The sequence below is a fragment of the Phaethon aethereus genome, assembly GCF_964289735.1.
Source record: "Phaethon aethereus genome assembly, chromosome: 16".
Classification (NCBI taxonomy): domain Eukaryota; kingdom Metazoa; phylum Chordata; class Aves; order Phaethontiformes; family Phaethontidae; genus Phaethon; species Phaethon aethereus.
The window spans coordinates 1,284,464-1,305,911 of NC_138592.1; the positions used below are offsets into that span (position 1 = coordinate 1,284,464).

Genomic DNA, 21,448 nt, shown 5'->3' on the forward strand with positions numbered 1-21,448 from the left:
GGTCCCTCCTGCCGCGCCCCCAGCCCTCGCCCGGGGGTGCTCTGGGATGCAGAGGGTGAACCCGGTCCCAAGGGACCCGACGCTGCTCAGAGCAGGCACAGGCCTTCGGCGACAGGGACTAAACCCGTGTCACCTCTTTGCAGGAGGAGGGATGTTCTGTGCCGGGCTGTGCCTGGGACGCTGCTTTGGTTCTGCCTTCTCAGACCCCCCGAGAACGGGGGTCCCGCGAGGGCTGCGGCGCTGCTCCCTGCGGGAGGGGCTCTCCGGGGTCCCGGCGTGGCGGTGCTCTGCCGAGGCCAGCAGCAGGGCCGTGCCGCGGGAGCCCGGCTGGTTCCGATCGTCAGCGTCGGGGGAAAACACCGTAATAGAGTGATGTGTGGCACGGCCTCCCCCGGGTGCAAAATGCCTCCTCCCGTGGGGAAAGGGGATAATTAGAGGTTACTGATGTTTTCGGCTCTTTAACAACGCCGCTTTGGTCATTTGAGCCCCCCTGGAAGACCACACAGCAAACCCTGAGCTCCCCGCAGACGCCCACCGCACCTCCCACCTCTCCCCGAGCTTCTCCCAGCCCGGCTGGAGCGGGGCCAGCGACGGCTCCGTGAGCCGAATGCGCTCCGGCTCTGCCACTCCCGCTTTCAGCGGAGACATGGGGATGTCCGTCTGTCCCCGCGTGGGGCCGAGCCCCGGCTCACGCAGCCGATGGCAGGGCTGGACGCGCCCGGGTTTGCGGCAGGTTCGGGGTGGGCACGGTCCGTGGCCGTCCCAACAGCATCGCATTGAGCTCCAGAGTCGACCAAACAACTGGAGACCACAAACAAATAGGATTTGATTTGATTTTTTTTTTTTAAACATATTTTTTTCCTGAAAAAAAAAAAAGAAAAGAGGCGAACTCATATTTCCCGTTCATGCGAAAGGAATTTGCGAGCGTGCGGCGGGGAGAGCGACGCTGGGGGTCCTTGTCCCGGAGAAGCCACCACCCTGCGTCGCCGGTGGCAAAGAGGGGTGGCTCCGCGCCTGGGCACCTGCAGAGGTGCCCGGGACGGGGACGCTGAGCCGTGGCAAAGGCTCCAGCTCCCTAAACTGGGGTGCTGGGAAGGGGTAGGGTGGCATGGCCGGGCGGGGCTCGAGCCCCACGCTGTCAGGGTCTAAACGCCTCAGCAAAGAGGCAGCGGCTTCCAGCCAAGGCTTCGGGAGGAATTTCAGAAAGTTCTCGGTGTGGCCTCTCTTTTCCTAGAACAGATGAAGAGCTGGGCTCTGCTCTGCTCAGCAATCCTCTCCCTTCATTTTGCCAAGTTCCCCAGTGGGGCCAGAGGAGCCGAGCTGAGCGGAGCTGAGCTGAGCTGAGCGGAGCTGAGCTGAGCGGAGCTGAGCTGAGCTGAACTGAGCAGAGCTGACCTGAGCTGAGCTGAGTTGAGCTGAACTGAGCTGAGCTGAGCTGAGCTGAGCTGAGCTGAGCAGAGCTGAGCTGAGCTGAGCTGAGCTGAGCTGAGGAGGACTCAGCACCCTGAGGCTGCTGGGAGGGTCCACATGGGCAGAGGGATGTGGTGGTCAGTGGGACCATCAGGTTGGGACTTGCATCCCCGCATCCCCAGCCCCACAGCCCCCAGCCCCCCAGCCCCACAGCCCCGCAGCCCTGCATCCCCACAGCCCCACGTCCCCACAGCCCCGTGTCGTGTCCCCGCAGCCTGGAGGGCTGTGCTGTTCCCAGCTTATTCGAACACACTCTGTCATTCTTCCCAGCTGGACGGTGCCGCTGGTGGCATCGTACAGCACTGGACAACTTTGCCGTGCGCAGCCCTGGCATCTCCTTGCTTTTGATCAAAGTTGCGCATTCACTGAATTCTTCCTGTTCCCTGTTATTAAGGGAGAAACCCTCTCGCATAATTACTTTCCACACCAGCCGCCCGTTCGCTCCCACAGAGCTGGGAGGAGCGCAGCCGCCCCCTCCCCTCCGCCGCGCCGTGCCGCAGAGGCACGAACCAGCCGCTCCGGCCGACCCCGGCGCGGGGGGCTGAGGGGCCGCGTTGAGACCGAGGCCCTTTGCCCAGGGACAGGCGTCCTGGCGCTGGGGGGAACCGGAGAATACAGGAGGGGAGTCCGTGTCTCCAGTCCCTCGAGCCCGGGGATGCTGCCACTCCGTTTTTGGGTTTCCCGCTGCCTCCAGTCCCCGTCCCCAGTGCCATCGAGCCCCCGGAGCCCCTCGGAACCCTGGGGGGGTCCTGCAACAACACCAAGACCTCTGTTCCCCTGCCCCTGGCCAGCAGCGGCATCGGCACCGCGGGGCTCACCTAGACCGCCGCCGGATGCCGGCGCAGCGCCGGCACCCTCCTTGCCAACACCGCAGCCGGGCACCTTCCTCCTGCCCCCGGCCGAGCTGCGTGCCCCGCGCGCGGCTGCGGAGAGGAAGCCACGTCGGAGACAGGCGGGAGGCGGCGTGCCGTGGGTCCCGTGCTGGGCTGCGCACGGGCCCGGGTGCAAGACCCCCCGGGGAGCGGCGGCGGGGGGCCGGTGCCATGCGGGTCCCCATCCCCTTCCCCGGAGCGGGGCCCTGCTGCGCGCCCGGGGACGAGGGCGGCCGCCGGGCGGAGCGGGGCGGCAGCGTCAGTGCACGGCCAGTTCCCAATTTGCACCAGCCTGAAACAATGACGATGACAGTGGTAGAAATAAAGAGATGAAAAATGTGTCTGCAATTTTAATGAGCTGGAAACACCCAGCGCAGGGGACGGAGGGGCGGGAGGGCGGCTCCCGGCCGGCCACGGCTGCGACGCCGCGCGCCCCGGCGGCGAGAGGGGTCCCTAATGCTTCCGAGGCGCGGAGCCCTTCACGGGGGGCAGCTTGGCTCTCTGCCGCGCTCGCAGCTCGGGGGAGCAACCGGGGAGATTATCACATTGGGAACCGCGCGGCGGGGGCGGCTTCGGCCGTGGGCTTTCGCGTCTGCGCCAAACAATTGCGCCGGGTTGGAAGCGCAGGTGGGGGGTCAGCGGAACCCCGCGGCCTCGCGCGAGGGACCCCTGCCCCGAGCCGGCGCCGAGAGCAAAGGGAAGGGGAAGGGAAAGGCCGAGCCGTGCGTCTGATGGGAACAGCCGCGGCCGCCCCGTCCTCGGCAGACAGCAGGTCCCGCTCCGGCACCAGCTCGGGGCAGCCGCCGCGTCCCTCCCAGCCTCGGTCCCCGGCGCGCGGCAGGGCCGGGGCGGAGGGGGAGCGGCATGGCGGGTTCTGCGACAGACGGTCCCCGGTGCCTGCGATAACGGAGGTGGCGGCGGCTGGTCACCTTCTCGGGCTCTTCTCCTTTCCTCCCTGGGATTTCGTTCTACTTTTTTATTTAAAAATTTTCATAGTCTTTTAAACACTGTAAAAATTTAATACAAAGGAAATTAAAAAACCCAGAGGAACTATTCTCAAAATAATTTCACAATCCGCACATATCCCTCAGCAAATTTAATTTGTAGGAAATAAAGAACAAAATATGACAATAAAGGGCTTCTAAACAAATCCTAATGCTTTACATGTGTAAGTGCAAATGCCGCGCCTGTGTGCAGGCACCCGGCGGAGGTGGGTGGCGCGGGGGCCTGGCCGGCCGGCGCTGCCGGGGGTCCCCGCTCCCCCGGGGGCGGCTTGCAGGAGCCGGAGGGGTTCTGCTGCCCCAAGCATCAGGTCAAACCACGGTCCCCGGCTGAGCGTGTCTTCCTCACGTCCTGGCAGCTCCAGCGGCGATGCTGAGAGCGTGTCCCGCTTTGGCAGCCTGGATCCTGCCCGGTTTCGGGCAGATTCCTACCAGTTCACGGGGGAACCTTCGAAGGACGTGGATGTGCCCCGCCAGGGTGTCAGCCCCACTGGAGGGTGAGCTGGGGACCTCCTGCCTCACCGCGGTGCCCAGGGCATGGCTTCCCGGGGGCCACTCAGGGTCTCGGCGGCGCGGGGGCACGGGGGCTCACTGCAGCCCCTGTCCTTGCTGCTCCCCCACACGCACCCGGCATCGTCCGACCCTGCAAAGGCATCTCCTTCCCCGTATATTTTCTGTCTAGTTTGTGGCCCTGCCTCCCCTCTTTGTTTTATTCCCCTTCTTTTAATAAACCTGGCACCTGGAGGAGGTTTCTCCCTTTAAACCCCCAGCCTCGCATTTTAGTGACTTTTATTCTGTCTGTCTTAGCAAACTGGAAAAAATGTCAGTTGTCACCTACCACGGGCACACGTGGACTGCGGGCTGCAATGGCAGGAGGTGCTCCCACAGCTGCACCCGCAGTCCTCGTGCCCTTGGGGAGGGGGCACGCCGGTGGCACAGGCTGCAGCACCCCGCCGCCGTCAACCCAGATGATAAACCCACCCCGCGACAGGATTTTCCTGCCTCCGTCCCCTCCCCAGCAGTGCGCTGGGCTGCCAGGGCCACTGGCGTGTCGCTGCTCCCCGCATGCCCCGATGGCTCTTTCCTGGCTGCAGCCGCGACGCTGCGGCGTTGGCGGCCCCGTAGCGAGCGCGGGAGCGGGGCCGGAGCAGGGCGCAGACCTCTTTTGGGGTGTAGAAGGGGGCTGTGTGTGCCGGGGCCGGTCGACGCAGGCGCTGGGGCTCAGCCTGGCTCCCTGCACGCAGAGAGGATGTGGTCCTCCCCGCTCTGTCCCAGGATGGGACCGGCAGCGGCACCCCGACCCTTTGCTAGTGGGGAAATCGGGGATATTTGGGGATTTGTACCCAAATTGCTGTTGCTCTGCTGCACCCACACACAGGCACCCCTCCGGGGGATCTGGGTGCCCTCCCTTGCCCGGACGCCCTGTCCCGTGCAGCTAACCCCGCTGGCTCACCATGGCCCAGCCGGCCCACCATGACCAGACCCGCTGCTCCCCCCTCGCCATCCCCAGCTCCACCGAGCAGCATGTCAGGCCAGTTTCGTCGGGGAATATTCGCCACCAGCTCCTCAGAAGAAAGGCAAGCGCTTTCCCAACAGCGCTGCGCCGGGAAGCTGATACTCCCCGAGAACATTGCTTCATACCATCCGTGCGTGCCTGGGATGGGGAGAAACGCCGGGGAGCTGCAAACGACATCCAAAAATGAATGTACTGTCTGCAGCAGCGCCGGGGCAGCAGCCCGGGGGAAGCAACCGCCATGTGTCATGGAAGGAACGGCGGAGGAAAGGGTCTTGTGAGGATAGCGGGAGCTGCACCGCGGGAGCAGGCTGTGCTGTCCCTGAGGCTCGGCGGGCTTCGCGCAGCCTTGAAGGGCTCTGGGACGAGCTCAGGATGGGACCAGCTCTTCCTCCACATGTGGTGCCTCCTCCTCCTCAGCCCCATGGAGGGAAGGTGCTGCCGGCCCCGGGATGCTGCGGTGGGGTCCTGGCCCCGGGGCAGCGTCCTCTTGCCCACCTTTGATGCTCTCCGCAGCCGACGTGGCCTCGGGCATCCCCTGCCGTACCCCAAGGAGCAGTTTTGCATCCCAGCTTTGCCGCCTGGCCCCGGGCGGCGAGCGGAGGCAGCGCCCGCGCAGGCAGCGCAGACAGGCAGCTCGTGGGCAGGGCGCTGCCCGTCTGGGTGCTGGGACGGCCCGGCAGCCAGCTGGTCCCCACTTTGATGTGGAGTCCCTCCGGCTCCGCACAATGCAGCGCGGCTCAGCCTGCAGACTGGGGCGGGAGTGAAGCAAGGGTGATTGATTGTCTTGTTTTGTTCCTCCAAGGCTGTTCCGGGCCATTTGGCTTCATCTCTGAGGTCCCCCGAGAGCGGGGCGGGGGGGACAGCAGCGTCCACCCGGCTGCGGGGATGGGGCTGGGGTGCAAGCTCCGGCCAGGGGCAGCGGGTCAGGGGACCAGTGCTGCTGCTGCTGACCTCCGGGCTGCTGGCTGAGGTGGTTTGAGCACCCTGTGCCTCAGTTTCCCTGTCACCACTGCCCCTCAGGAAGGCGTTGGTGTCTCTGGATGACACAGGTCCCGTGAAACAGTCCCCGTTACTCTCAGGCGTGTTGGGCATCCCCTGAATTAAGGCAGGCAAAGGGAGCGCAGGAGCCCCGCTGAGGGTAAAGCTCATTAGGACTCGAGCGTGTTGACCTCTGAAAAATGGAGTTTAGCTCTATCCAGTTGGTGAGTCACGACTGTGTTTGTGCATCGCACTCCCTGCAAGCAAGGGTTCCACCGCAGAGCTAACAGGCTTTTCTGGGAAGCACTGGGGCTCTGGGCTTCCTAATTATTTTCAAACCCTACTGGCAGGCCCCCTCCGATGGGGATTAAGCCTGCTCGAAGCACAGCACTCGAGCATGTTCGGAGTCCTGAAAGTGCTAATTGACTTTGTGTTTGGCCTTGCTGCCGAGAGCCTGCTCTTTCGCAGCCCCGGTCCCTCCTCCTGCTACTGCAGCGAGCCCGCCCGCATGTGGTTTGAATTTCTTCCCTGGAGAAAAACCCCCTTTCTCCTGCCTTGGTGTCATCTTTCCCTGGAATTGAATTCAGGGGAAAAGAAGAGGAGGGCAAATTTTCATGGAGTGACTACCTCCCCTCCCAAGGCAATGACAGGAGCCCCATGAAAGCGAGGGGTGAAGCCTGTTCCAGGAGCCACCGGTGCCCTGTGCCACCCGATGTCCCTTGGCATGGCGATTTCGGTCACCTTCAGGTGGCTCCTTACATGCCGGAAAGCCCCAGGCGGCTGAGCAGAGCGGGGAGGAGGCTGCCCTGGCACCGCTAGCTCTCCCTGCTCTGCCGCGAGGGATCCCTTCCTTCCCTCCAGCCGCGCACGGGGAAGGCGCTGCCTGCACGGAGCAGTGCTGCCTGCACGGAGCAGTGCTGCCTGCACAGAGCAGCGTGGGCAGCCCGGCAGGAAAGACGGTGGCGGTGTCCCGCGGCGCCCAGCGCTGCTCGCCCCAGGTGAGGATGCGCACAGGCTTTCCCGACCACGGGAAAGGAGCGACAGCGAGCTGACCCCGAGGGAGGGCCAACGTTCTCAAACGACAGCAGCCAGCAACACCTGAACATCAGCCAGGGTTTATCCACGGCCCCTCTCTGCCTTCTCCCACCGGGCCTCAGGCTGTACCCGGTGTGCTGCGGCACGGCACGGCACGGGGGTTGAGCCGGTTGCCCTGGCCGTGCCGGCTGCCGCTCCCAGCACGGAGGGCTCGCGGGCTGCCAGCGGGGCAGGCGATTGGGAAATCTGTTTCCTCTTCTGCTCGTTACGACACCGCAGTGGGCGCATCCACCAGGAGCCGTGAGGCAGCGGGAAAGTATGAAGGTCAGGGGAGGCTGCGGTTTTGTGTGACCGAGGTGACCCCAGCTGATGCATCCCTCTACCTGCTCCGAGCACCGCCGCCCTGCCGGGGCGGCTCCAGCCACCCCCTCCCCGGGACAGCTCGCCTGTTCCCACCCCTGCGGGGAGCAGCTCTCCACAAGCCACACGGCCCCACGGATCCTGTTCCCAGGTGACAGCGGGAGGAAACGGGCCACATGCAGCTTCCTCCGCATTTCCATGAGCAGGAGGGTCAGTGCTGGCTGGTGCAAGAGCCGGGCACGAATCTTCACGAACACGTGCAGTCGATGGGGGCTTCGCTCGGCTCTCGCAGCGTCGCTCCCACTGCTGGCTGTGCTCCGGCAGCCCACAAAGGGGTTGCGGCTGCTCCGACGATGGCACCGGTGTGCCCGGCAGCCAACATGACGCACTTGCCTTGCAGCACTAATGAGCCGGCTCTGCAATCCTCGTCACCTCGTTAATGACTTGGCCGCTGCGTCCCAGCCGGGGCTGTGCTGTCCGCTACCTCCCACGTAGCTTGCAGGCCCCTAACTCACACTGGGGGAGCCGCTTTCATGTGGCCAGTGGTTTTCATCATCAACAAGCCGCAGAGCGAGTGAGACGCTGGAGCAGAGGAAGGAGCCGACGGGGAGCCGGGCAGCGCGGGCCAGCACGGCGAGGCACTGCGGGCTCTGAAAAGGCAGCTTTGATGTAGCGGCAGCCAGTCCCAGGGCCATGGGCTCAGGTATGGTGGGGCCCGGCTCCCGGGAGGGTCCCCGGGGGCTGTGGCAAAGGGACGTGTGGAGGCATCCCCTTCACCCCACGCTGTGCCCACGGAGGGGCTGCTCGGGCCAGGGGGGTCTTGGCACCAAAACTCACCCCTCGTGTGTGGTCCGGGGCAGCCGGCACAAGATGGGGAATGGAAAATAAATTAAGGATGGACACGGAGGTGAGACCACAGGAGCACAACCCGATGGCTGGATGGGAGCGTGTGGTGGTGGGTGAGAGGGTAGAGAGCAGACGGTGGGTGAACAGGGATGGCAGCAAGTTGGATGGAAAAACAAAAGCTTGGTAAGCACCCGGCATAGCCCCTGTGCGATTCTTGCCGCCTCCCACCCCACCAAGGCGCCGGCGGCTCCTGCCGGCGCCGATCCCAAACCCCCACGCACTCCTGCACCTGCAGCAGGTCTGCAGGCAGGCGGGGGAAGCCCCTTAGTGGCACTGGCATATAGGATTTAGGATCAGGTTTCTGGAGGGAGATCCGAGATTTCAAATTCTGCCTCAGGAGGGGGCATTTGAATGAAGCTACCGGTACCCGCCTCGCCCACCCAGGGACGGGCTGTGCCGGGAAAGTGAAATGTGGCTGCCGTCAAAGCCTGCAACCGCGGCTGCTGCCCGCCGGGAGCGAGCCGTGGGGCGGAAACGCTGCCTGCTGCTGTGAATCACAAGCCCAGCGCTGGAAAAGCTCTGGCTGAGGCATTTCCTGCTGTTCTCATCGCATCCCCATCCGATCCCTCCCTCGTGAAGCTCCCATACTGAAATCCCGGCCCCGTGGAAAATCAGTGGTAGCTTTCCTGCCGAGTCCGGCACGGCTGGCGTGGCTCACTTGGCTTTCAAGCCGCAGCCATTTTCCGTGGAGCCGGGGCCGGCGGGGGGAATCGCGGGAGGTGCGGCAGCTCCCCGGCCAGCGCGGCAATGACTCGTGCGAACGGGCAGCGCCGAGCCGTGGGGGCTGCCGGGCAGGCAGGCCTGCCGGTCTGCGGTCGATTGTTCAGCCTCAGTGACTTCTTGAGGGGGAAATGGAAAGAGCGGACAGTGTGAGTTAATTAATTGACGCATAATGAAGTCAAGATGAGCATCCCCAAGGAGCTGGAGCTCGGATTGGGAAAGCAGCAGATGATGGTGTTCCCTGTCATGGGGCTGCTTGATCCCGGGCCGCAGCCGCCCATCAGCCATGCTGAGGACACTGGCTCTGGCTCAGGGGCAGGGAAAAAATGCCTCTGAGTAGCTTTCAGTGGCAACTTTAACAGAATTTAGGTGTTAAAAACACCGTGGCCCAGAGAAAGGAGCTGTAGAAGGAATGAAATAACCCTGGCGATGGCCCTCGGGTGCTTCGGTCCCTCTGGTCCCAGGGAAAAGGCTTGTTATGGCAGCGCACGCAGACCCCGCCAGGCTCCAACGCATGCGCTGAGGAAGAGCCGGGGCAGGGGCAGGGGCAGGGGCAGGGAGGCTCGGGCAGACCCCGACCCGCAGGCTGCCGGACGGTGCCGGCGGGCGCAGCCCCCTCGGCAAGGCCGGTCCCGCCCGCTGTGGGAAGCCACTTTAATTAAACTCCCCGGGGGAACGCCCGCGGCGGCCGGAGCCCCCGGCCCGGCCCTCGGGGGAGGCGGGCCCGGCCCTCGCGCAGGGGACGGGGGCCCTCTAGTGCGGGGCTGCCCGGCCCCGCGCTCCGCTGCCCGCAGGGCCGCGGCCCGGCCCTTGGAGCCTTTCCGGCGCGGGCCCGGCCCGGCCGCGCCTGCTCGGTGCGGCGCGGCCATGGCGGGGCTGGAGCCGCTGTACGCCTCGGCGCGGGCCGCCGTCTCCCGCCCGCAGGACGCGCTGGTCTGCGGCGTCCACTGGGAGCTGGTCCGGCACGGCTACCGCTGCCTCGGCGCCGGCGACCAGGTACGGGCCGGGCCGGGCTCCTCCGCCGCGGAAGCCGCGGAGGCCGCGGCCAAGCCGCGGCCTTTCCTAGCGCCGCTCGCTGTCGCGGCTCGGCCGAGCCCGGCGTTGCCGGGGGTGTCGGTGGTCCCGGGCCGGTGCGGGGTCTGGGGAGCCTCAGCGCTGCTGGGGGGAGTGGAGCGGAGCGGGGCTGGGGGCTGCGGGGGTCCCGGTGCCGGGGGGGACAATGGGGGGCTGGGGAAAGCTCAGTGCTGAGGGGAGGCCCCGTAGCAAAACGGGGGTGTCCCGCGCAGTGCTGGGGAGGAAATGTGGTGCCAGGGGGGTCCCAGTGCTGGGGGGCGGGCAGTGCTGGGGGGACCCGGTGCAGTGGCAGGGAGGGGGCCAGTCTAGCACTGGACGGGGGTCGGGTGGGTTGGGAGCCTGGTGTGGTGCTGGGGGGCAGTGGTGGGGGTGCAGGGCTCTGTGTCGGCAGAGAACCCCCAATACCGGAAGAAAGGAGGGTGTGGGGCAGTGCCCCCCGGCAGCACCCCTGTGGGGCTGGGGCAAACAGGACAACAGCCTTTCCTCCCACCCCCCGGAGAGCTCTGTCCCGTGCTGGGGAGCCAAGAGGTGCCAGACGGGGAACAGCATCATTCCCCAGTCTGGGACTTTGTTGCCCTCCCCTACTGAGCGAAGGGTAGTTGTGTTCTTCCTGTTCCAGCGCAGGGACCCTGCGGGAGGCTGGCAAACAGGCAGGGCCAGCCCGTTGGAAATACAGCCCTGCTCCTGCAGTCAAAACCTGGAAGGCACTGAGAGATCCCGTCCTGGAGACCTAGATCCACTCCCAGAGATCTAGATCCCCTCCTGGATCTCTCAGTACAGCCAAGACAGGTCCCCCCGGCCCTCCAGTGTGCTGGGCTTGTGGGCAGGGTCCCAGCAGCACGTCTGTCCTGTTACAGCCAGGTCCTGACGAAAGGAAGTCAGAGCTGCTGCCCGCTGGGTGGGAAGCCAACAAGGAGGTGTATACGCTGCGGTACAAGTCCACGGATGATGCCCGTGAGCTGCTGCTGAAGGCCATCATGGTGGAAGACAGTATGATCCTCAACGTCATGGTGGGCACTCAGGCTGGTCCCTGCAGGTTTGGGGTCCTTCGGGTGCAGGGGCTGCTGCTGCCCAAAATGTGAAAGGAACATCAGGGCCCATTTCTTAAATTTTTGCTGTTACTTGTTCTGCCTTGCAGCAATGTTTGTCCCTCACGACGGGGCAGACCCAGGGGGGGTTAGGGGCTGCAGACCTGCCTGTGCAGCAGCAGATGTGGTCCAGTGTGAAGCCGGTCAAACATGAGCTGCGTTGCAGCAGCGATGCAGTTTGCCTTGCACACTCTGGCCCGGGAGTTGCCGCTTTTGTGTCCTCTTCGCAGCTCAGGATTTTTCTGCAGATGTTTCCTCCTGTCCCACACAAGCACCCGCCCGGGTGTTTTTGCTTTCACCCTTTGAAGCCCTGACTGGGGGAGTGAGCAGGGAGAGCCTTGCTGTACACTGGAGTTTGTTTGCTCCTGGGGATTTGGGCACAGCGCAGGGATGTGGCAGGAAGCAGGCAAGCCCATTCCTTGTGTCCAGGCCCCTGGCTGTGGTTGTACCTGCTCCTTCCCTTGTTCCCAGCTCTGCTGGGCTGCTGACTCAGTGTCTCACCTGTATTTTTTTCCAGGATCGCACTTCTCAGAAAGTGGCAGATGTGACCTTGGCAGTGGCCGACTACATCAACCCGGAGCACCTGGATGATTTCCACAAGTAATCTCAGTTCCACAGCATTTGCAGCAGGAGAAAATGTCCCACTGGCATGGGGAGGGGGGCAGAGACCAGGTTAGGAGGAGCCTGGAGGACTTTCTTCCCCAGAGCTCCCTCCTCTGCTTCCCTCTGCACTGCTGGCGGGCAAGAGAGGTTTACGGAGCGAGGGGACCATGGGTCGGAGCCCAGGGGAGAGCGACCCACCTGGGAATGGGCCAGGCCAGCCCAGCACTTTTATTTCCAGAGCACTGCCTGCCTGTCTGTGCCGGGTGGACACTGCCCAGGGGTGCTGCAGCTTCAGCCGTGTCCCAGACACCCCGTGGCCTTGCGGTGCCACATGCTGTGGTTTCCTCCAGTGCAAACTGGTCAGGTTGTGGCCACAGCACAAGGGAGTCCACTGGGCTGGGTGGCACCTCTGCTGTCTTAAATGGGGTGAGGGCTATGGTGCCACTGTGTGCTGTTACCCTTTCCCGTCCCCTCTGTGCTGCCAGCTGGGGACACGTTTTGTGCCGGGGAGGCTTTGGGGTTGTCCATCCCCTTAGCACCCCCCTCACAGCCTGTCCAGCACCTCACGCCCAGGTCCTGTGGCCTCCCCAGCCCATCGCCTCGCCTCTCCTCCCTGCAGGGTGTACAAGAACACTGAGGAGCTGAGGACAAGGATTGCTTCAGGCATCATCGCTCCCCTCGGGGCCCCTGCAGAGAAGGCCAAAAAGGAGCCTGAGGCTGAGAAGAAGGATGCTGATTTGCCCCAGGATTACGACCCCCTGAGGGTTCCTCCCCGGCAGCCGGCAGGCACGAGAGCACCGTCCTGGTGAGTAAAGAGGGGGTGGCTGCTGATGGTCCTCCGTTAGATGGGACGTGGTCCTGGCACAACTCTCCAAACTACACCTCTGGTCCCCATCTTGCATGTGAGGGATGGGGAGCAAAGAGGATCCAAGCCCTCCCCAGCCAGTTTCAGCCTCATAGGCTGAATGCTTGGGTTTGGTTTAGGTTGCCTGCAGAGGGGTGGCCTGTTCTGGCACTGTCTGTTGGTTTGACCCTCCTTTGGCATTGCCTGGGGGTGTAGCTGGAGACCTACGGACCCAGGAGGGAGAGGGCAGCGTGTAGGGCGGGGGGAAGGAGAGCGGTGGAAGGGAGGAGGCCCTGCTCTGTACTTTCTGAGGGACTGTTGGGGCTCCGGGGCTGGCAGAGCAGGGGAAGGGACAGTGCTGTCGTGGGGCCAGGCAGCCTCTGGGAGGGACACCAGAGCGCTGGGTGTCAGATCGAGCTGTGGGCTGCAGCAGAGCTGTGGGGTCTGTGCTCACAGCAGAGGGGAGAGAGCGTGAGGTGGGTGCAGAACCCTGCCTTCGCTTGGCACGGAGCTGGGGCTGCCTCTAAGCCTCCTGCCTGCTGTGGCCAGTAGAGCTGCCCTCCCAGGATGGTGCCAGGCCCAGGAGGTGCGGGCTTGGTAGAGGGGAGCAGAGATCTCCTCTCCTTGCTCTCCTGACCCCACTTCCCGTTGAAACCCTTTGCTGGCAAAGCTGTGAAGATGGGACACGTGGCACCCACTTCACTTTCCCTCCCTGGCCCCTTTGTGCCCAGCCATCCCTCATACGTGGCAGGCAGGCTCCCCCCTCTCTCCCTCCACAAGCTGTAATCCCCTTTGGCTGGAAGTCAGAGACACTGCGGTGGCTCTGCCGTCTCTTGGGGACTGGCCGTGGCTTCTGCCTTGCGTGTCACCTCTTCTTTAACCCCACTGCTTTCTGCTGGTGCTCAGGGCTGCTCAGGGTGCGAGATGCTCCTTGGGGAGGCCCGGGCAGACAAGCTGGAGCTGGGCATGGCTCTGAAACCATGTTTTTGGCACATATTGTTGGCAAGGAGATGTGACAGCTGGCTGCAGGCTCACCGCCCCACTGTCCTCGCACTCCTGGAAGCAGGACTGTCATTGTGTCTCCAGCTGGGACACACTGGAGAGCCTGGCCTAGCCTGGCACCGCTTGGGGAGCCCCTGGCATGGAAACTCCCAGCATCCACAGACGGCTCCAGCCCGGAGCAGAGGGAACAGCAGGGCCCCCTTCATCTCGGCAAGCTTCCCGCAAGCTTGCCACGCACACCGGTGTCCTCACCCAGCTGCACCCTGGAGAGGCAAATGCTGCGTCCTGGGCATGGGGTGGCTCCCAGCGCCAGCCCGCTCACGCAGGGTCCTGCAGGTCCCAGGGCCCTTTGAGTGCTGTAGTGCTTGCCATGGGAGAGCACCCGTGAGCACAGCACTGGCAACCACGCTGGCTGCGCTGCCCTGCCTGCTTGCTCGCTCCTGCTTGCTCCACACAGCCGGTCTCCCCATCGCTGAAGATCTTGCTGTCTTCTGTGTTTTCAGGCCTTCCCCCTTGAGCCCCTTTGCTGTTGGTGGGGAAGACCTGGACCCCTTTGGGTAAGTATAGCTGGGAGAGGTCGTGCATTGCGTGCCCGGGGAGCATCCCCTGCTCTGCCCTTGCGTTGTGCGGGAGCGGCTGGGGGCCTTCTCTGGAACAGCTGGAGTCCGCCTGGCTCAGGCGACCGGCAAAGTGTCTCTGGGTGCGGACAGCAATGGGACAGTTGCTCAGTGCAAATTGCAAAGGACCAAGTGACAGTTGCTAAACCTCAATATGGTTCTAATATCGTAATAAGATCCTGTGTCTTGCATAGACGATAGGTTACAATCTGCGTCTGTTTAATAATCAGCTTGTATTCATTTAACATGCAGTAATTCCTTCGGTAAATCAAAGCTGAATACATCATTAAGTGAATGTAAGCCTCTAATTTAAAATGTTACCAGCTGCTGCATCTACAGCCCAGCAGTCTGGAGAAGGGGAGGCTTAAAGCCGAGTCCACAGACTCTCGAGTCCTGGTTGTGAGCCTCCCAGCTGTCTGAGGCACTCAAGAGAAAGCCTGGGAAGAAGGAGAGCTGTCTAGGGACTGATCTTCACAGATACATCTCTTGGTCTTTGGTTTGGTTGGGCAAAGACAACCTGTCATCTTCCATTCCAGTTAAAAGCACATAGTCAAGACAAAAACCAGCTCTTGGAGTCGTTGCAGAGTGTCCTGTGGCCCAGGGGAGTCCTCTCTGGAACCAGTCTCCTGTGGGGATCGCATTTTTTCCCCTCTTGCAAGACTTGGTGCTCCGTGGGTTTGGCTAGAAAAGGAGCAGCTAAAAATGTCCTGCCTGGCTGGAAGGAGAGGCCTGGAGCCTGGGTGGCTGGAAGGAAACCTGATAGCATGAGGAGAGGGGGTTCAGTTGTGGGGGATACCCTGTTTCTCTTGCTGCTTCCAGCCTTTCTTCGGAAGTTCCTCTACAAATGACACAAAGATTATAAATGGAAGCAGATTTGTGCGCTGACACCTGCCAGCGCTGGGGCTGCAGCCCCAGACTCCCAGGCATATGCTCGTGGGGCCTGGCTGTCCCGGGGCGCTTTGGGCAGCCGGCCTGGCGTAATGGAACTCATTAGTGTGGTTGTTAATGACTAGTATGATGGCAGCGGTGTCCAGAGGCTCCAGCCGAGTTTGCACAAAGCCGACCATGAGGAATGGCACTCGCAGCGTGGGGCAGCTCCGAGGAGCCGCCGTGGTCAGCAAATGACTTCCAGGCAGCTCTTTGGAAAGGCTGGCGGGAGCCCCGGCGGGTCTGCGAGCTCTTGCAACACTGCGCGGGGCAGGGCACACCGCTTGCCTGGGCGAGCAGAGCAGGGGCTGAGTGCGAGCCGGCAGCGAGGGCCAGCGGGTCCGACGCTTCCCTGGGGGATGGTCAGCAGTCCACCGGCACTCACCAGCCATTGCTGATGCCCTAAATGGCTCCTTGCAGGAACCGGGGGAAGAGGGAAGCTGCCTCTCTGCTGCTCCGAGTGTTTTGGCATTGGCTCCGAGGAAGGCAGGCGGGCAAGGGCTGGTGCTTCCCTGTGCACGCCTGCAACCAGACCCGGGGGTTTGGTGGCACGGTGGTGCCCCGGCCCTGGGTGTTTGCTGGTGCCCTGGCTTGGGCACGCGCTCTGCAGCTGTAAGACTCCCACCTCGGCATGACAACGAGCTGCGCTTCGCATCCTGCCCTGACCTGGTCGTGTAGTGTGGGCACGTTTGCAGGGTTGTGATAGCCCCAGGTAGGAACAGGGCGCGAGGCATTCAGGTTCCCTCCTGGGGCAGGCAGCAGCCTCCATGGGACAAGGATCTGCTGTGCCCCAGCACTCATACACACGTGCACGTACGCACATCAGGTGCTCTTTGTCTTGCTGCTGTGGGCTCGCCTCGCTGGCTTGCCCTGGCTCGTGTTGCAGTGGGTTAGGGATGCTTTCCTTCCCACGTGCTGTGTGTCGGCTTAACCCCATGTGCCCATGCTCGGCACTCCTGCAGGACAGGGATGTGCTTTGCTCCTCTCTAACCGGTGCCAGTCTCATCTCCTTCTCTGCCTTTCCTCTCCCCAGAGGTCGGAGCGGGGGAATGATTGTGGATCCTCTCCGGTCTGGCTGCCCACAGCCCGGCATTGACCCATCGTCGGGCATTCCAGGCCGGCTTCCCCCGGGCGCAGTTCCACCAGGCGCCAGGTTCGACCCCTTTGGCCCATTAGGAGCTGGTAGATCTGGGTAGGTGTTCAGCTGTGCCTGGCGACCCCAGACTGCTCTCTGTGCCGCCCCTGGGTCTCCTGGCTGGACCCTGTTGCTGCGGGACTGAGCTCTCGCTCCTGGTTTGACTCTGCTCTGAATTTCTTTCCAGGCCAGATCCTGACCACCTTCCCCCTCCAGGCTATGACGACATGTTCATGTGAGGAGTCACCGCATGGCTTCTCATGGCTGCGGCCAGAGAAATCTCCTGGCAAGCAGGAGCACTTTCCCCTCTTCGCTCCCCGTTGGGTGGACTTCGATCTTTTCAGCAGTGTTTTTCTTCTCCTTGTTTGGGGCCACGTTCCTGTGCATCAGACCAGCTATAAAGGTTTCTCTGTGTGCAGAACAGAAGAGGAGGCAGTAGGTTCATTTCTTTCCGTGCCCCTCTGAGGGTGCCTGGCCGTTTGCACCCAGCTGAAGTGGTCCTGCCCCGCACGAGGTGGCAGCGTGGGGTGCGGTGCTGCGCTCTGAGAACGGCCTGGGTGCTGGGAGGCTTCCTCCTCTGCTTCTCCGGGGTGGCACTGCTCTTGCTGCTGGGGTTACGCAAGCGGTCGGTGCTGAGGAGGGAGCCGGCTTCTTGCCGCTCCCGGAGCCTCACTGAAGGCAACGGCCGGAGGCAGGCTCCCGGGGCAGAGATGGTTTCTCTCTTGCTCTTTATGCGAGCGAGGGGCTGATCAGCGTGAAGGGCTAGAAAGCCCAACCTGCGGGGTCTCTGTGGGCAGACCCCCAGCAGTGGCCGAGATCAGCTTCCACATGACCTCGCCCCCGCTCCCCCCTGCAGCCACATGGTTTTTCATTCCCGGGGTGCACACAGAGCCCCGCAGGCAGCGTGGCGAGGGCTGCCCACCAGGCACCACACGGTGCTGGGTTAGGAGGGAGGGTGCTCGGTACCCACGCGACCTGCTGGGCCCCGCGCTGCCTCTCCAGGCACGGCGGAGCGGAGCCCAGCACCGAGCAGGGGCCCTTCTGGGGGTGTGCACAGGGGGCTCGCTCGGCTCTGGGATTTGCTTTGGAGAAGAGGTTTATAGAACATGTTTCCCTTCCGTCGGTCCCTTTGCGTGTGGCTGGTGCGGCTCTGCCTGACTGAACTTTGCCAAACAGCGCAGGGAGGATGGGTGAGATCTGTGGGGCTCAGGCTCCTGAGCTATTGCTGGAAACCTCCTCTCTTCCCCGCAGCTCCCCCCCAGGTCAGTTAATTTTGGGGCTGCAGCTCATCAGTCCCGTCAGGGGTTCATACTATGTTTTTCTTATGGTTTGATTTCTTGGATGGATGTTCATGAGATTGAAATAAAAACCTGACCACAGTATTGTGTTGGTGCTTGATAGGGGTGGCCCCCCTGCTCCAGCCACGGCCCCCTTCTCCCCGCTACGAGAAGGGAAGAAGCCCCAAATCTCTGCCCAGGCTGCTCCTGCCCTCCCTGAGGAGGAGGATTCACGCTGGGAACCTGCTTTGTACCTTCCCCTGAGCAGCAGCGCTCTTCCGAGGTGATGTGACTGTATTAAGAAAATTAAGTGGAGAACAGCCCAGCCTTGGCTCTGGCTGCGTTCCTTGCGGTAATTGGCTCTCCAGGGTATTGAATGCCGTCGGTCCGCTGCACGCAGCCATGCTGGCATAAATAAAAAGGGGGAAGTGACCCCCCCGTCTATCTCTTTTTCTTCAAAGGCTTTTTCCTTTTAAATCCCCTTTGCCTACAAACACAGCTAATAAAGCGGAGTTTCCGGCGCGTGCGGCCCTGGGCTGCATGCAGGGAGGACGGGCCATGGAAACCCAGCACGGGGGGCAGCTGGAGCAGCCCCTGCGTCTCCCCAGGGCTCGTGCGTCGACCTCTGTGTTTGCAAGAGCCGGTTTCAAGCCCGGACCCGGGGGGTATGATGCATCCCCGCTGCATGTCCCTGGGGCTTTTGGTGGCTTGTCCCACCTGCAGACCCACGGATGGGCAGAGGGCAATGACCCGTGCCCGGAGCAGACGGCGGCTGTGCTCATAGCGTGGGTGGGATGGAGAGGGAGACCCAGGTCGGTGACACCCCTGCTCCTGCTTGTCCCCTCTGCCCCCTCCGGCTCCTGGGGCAGCCTGAGCCCATCCACAGCTTTGCCCCAGGAGAAAGGAGCCCCCGACGTTGCTGCATGGGGCTGGGAGCCGCCGGGTGCCGAGGGGAGAGAAAACGGCTTTGGCCTTATCGGAGGGGCTCCTGTCTGCAGGAGGCGGCCGCTTTCTGCGCCGGAATTAATCACGTTCTGCAACCTTTCAGGAGGGAGAGACGCAGCCGGCTTTGATGGGGCTAATTAAAGCAAACCAGCGCCGGGAGAGGCTGCGGCGGGTCCTGATAAACAATCTTTTGTCTGCAGCGCTCAGCCCCAGCGGGTTCGCCGTGCTGTGCAGCTGGGGGAGCAGGTGGGAGAGGAGAGGGGCTTCAAAGGGGGCGAGCGCCCGGCATTGAGCCGTGCTCGCTGTGGGCCCGTGCCGGAGCCCGGGGGCTCCCAGGGATGTGCTGTCCGCTCTCCGGAGAGGATTGGTAAAAGGAGGCGAGGACCCTCCTCTCCGGGTCAGAGGATGGTGGGGACAGGAGACCACCCCTGCGGCTGGCTCGGCTCACGCCAAAGGGTGGCTGCAGAGCTGCCCGGAGCGCAGCGGAGGTGGCTCCCGGTGACCAGTGATCCCAAGGTCATTCCTTGCTCTGTCCCTAGGGCTGGTGGCTGGGTGCAGGCTCCTTTCCCCGAGCACGGTTCGGGGGCAGCTGTCCCCGCTGTGGCTCGTACCGGGCCGAGCACGGTGGCTACAAGGGCCCGGGTCTCCCGCCAGCGGGAGGGACGGTCCAGGCCCCCGGCCACGTGTCCCCGGCACGGCTGCTGCTAACATAAGTGATGGAAAGCATTAACATGCACAGGAGCGCATCGAGCCACGCACCTCGAGTTAATTTTATGGGGAGGCCGTGAAGAGCGGCTGGGGCTGGCGTGTGCGCTCTTGGCACAGGCACAGCCCTCCCTCCTCCCGCAGCACCGGTGAGGCGCTTCCACGCTCTTCCATCTTTGAAGAAAGATGCTGGATTATTGGTAATGGCTTGAGATCCCCGGAGAGCCCTTCAGGCCATCTGCCAGCCCGCCCAGCCCAGTGGCACCTGCCCCGCACGCTCCCAAAGGCAGAGCCCCCGGTGCTGCTAATTACCCCGCAGACGATGCTCCGTGCCTGGGATGCCGGGTACAGCGCGAGCGAGGAGCTGGTGCGTGTTGCACAGACAAGAAAACAAAGCAGCCCCGTTACAGGACTGGGAAAGGCGTGCTGGGCTGGTCCCTCTTTGCACACCCCTGGCACAAGCAGAGACACCCCCAAAGCCCCAGAGCTGGGGGACTGGAGAGCTCTGTGCTGAGCGGGGGGACGAGGACGTGCTGCCTGCCGCCTGCCTGCCCTTGCACCACGCTCTGTGGCCCGGTGCATTGGCACTGCCGGGGGGAACCAGCCTCGTGCCCGGCCCGGCGCCTCTCGCTGTGTCCACGCTGCCCATCCCCGTGGCGTCAGGGCAACCTGCACGGGGCGCGGCCGTGCAAAGCACGAGGCAGCTGCCGTTGTCCCCAGCTTTGCAGGAAGGCAGCGGGGATTGGGTGGGTGTCTGCTGCCTGCTGCGCTGCCCTGGGTGCCACCTTCAGCAGGACCCTTCCCTTCGCTGCTGGGCGTGGTGCCCCCCGCTCCTCCCTGGTGCCCATCCGTGCCTCCCGCCTCCTCCAGCAAAACCAGCTTCTGCCATGGAAACTGGAGAGGATCCAGAACTGGCACGTCAGGGTGAAACGTTCTCCCTTCGGGCTGGTTTCACTGCACCTCCACGGGCTGGGGGGGACTTCTTCTGCAGTATCTCAAAGCTACCTCCAACCCACCCACCAGCACCTAATTCCCGTGGGTGGGCGAAGCCCCCAGGCTCCCTGTGCCGAGGGGTTGGTGACCCCCATCCCGCCCAGGTGCACTTGGTTCACCTGAAACATATATATCTCAGTGGAGAGGATTTCCCCCCAGTCCTGCAGGTCCTCGGGGGACAGCCCAGCAACCTGCTGCCAAAGCAACGACCGCCCCTTCCCGCAGAGTCTCTCGAGCAGCCGCCTCCTTTAATCCCCGGGAGCATTTCTCACGCTCACATAAAGCAGGTAACAGCAGCGGTAACCTCCGACCAGGCGCAGCCCTTCACCCTGGAAAGATCCCTTCCGTCTTACTTAGCGACAAAGCCTGATGAGGATGATTTCTCCCTCTAACGGGTTTATTTTCTAACCCAGGCTCGCAGGGCCAGCAGCGAGAGTTGCAGGAGGGGCTTCTGCCTTCCCTGGGGGTGCCTCCTTGCGAACACCCAGGGCTGCTCTGGCAGACCCCGCATGAGAACCTTCCTCCCCTTCCTCCCCTTCCTCCCCCAGTGTTGGCTCCCCCGCCCCTGGGATCAGCCCCTCTTGCCTGCTTGGGCCCTTCATTTGACCCCACGGGTTCTGCTCACGGCTGCTCGCCTCAGGGATGAGGGGAGAGGCGATGTCTGTTCGGGGCACAGCGGAGCACAGCCACCCATTTCACCCCCGGCACGGTTTAATCCCAGGGAAAGGTGCCAGGGTGCCAGAGCTGTGGGCGTGAGGCCATTCGAGGTTGTTTCCCAGGGCCCTGCAATAAATATGGAGCGCAGACGGGTGACGCAGTGACGGGGAGAGGGACGCGTGGCCCTTCGCAGCAAGAGGAGAAGTCGGCTGCAAAGCGTTAGAAATGAAAACACAGGGCAGAGGATGCCGTCCCCAGCGCCCGAGGGGGACACTGGAAGCCCCGAATTAAAACCTGACCCAGGCAATTGCACCGCATGTAAAAATGACTTTCCACTTGCGTTGGGCTGTCTGGAGAGATTTGTCTCTGCCTGGAAACATTTGAAGCGAGTAATTTACGGGATGGTTTAAAAACTGGTGGCAGTTCATGACAAACACCACCATTTGTGGGTCTGCATTTTCCTATGGGATAGTTATTTCCTTTTCTCACCATCCTGCTCATACCGATTTTTCTTTCCACAGAACATTGTGCTTTAATGATGCTTCATGTTTAATTCCCGAGACACAGTTTTGCCCTCACGCCGCCGACAATGGCCCTCACGATCTGCACAAGGGCTGGCGCGCGGGCACCGCGGCTGGCAGAACTGCCTGTCTAACACGGAACAGAACCACCACATCGTTTCGAGGTGCCGGGAATTGTCTTCTCTCCTCCAGACAGAGCACC

The 21,448-nt window shown here is 62.9% G+C and overlaps 1 protein-coding gene across 1 annotated transcript; it reads left to right on the top strand.

The window, feature by feature from the left end:
• Window positions 1–9,654: 9,654 nt before the first annotated feature.
• Window positions 9,655–16,387, top strand: PSMF1 (proteasome inhibitor subunit 1; the record flags this gene model as incomplete). Its single annotated transcript, XM_082007309.1, has 7 exons — window positions 9,655–9,854; window positions 10,790–10,942; window positions 11,538–11,620; window positions 12,243–12,428; window positions 13,973–14,026; window positions 16,047–16,205; window positions 16,336–16,387. Exons 1-7 carry the CDS (start codon window positions 9,726–9,728, stop codon window positions 16,385–16,387), a joined length of 816 nt encoding a protein of 271 aa, XP_081863435.1. The 5' UTR covers window positions 9,655–9,725.
• Window positions 16,388–21,448: the final 5,061 nt, after the last annotated feature.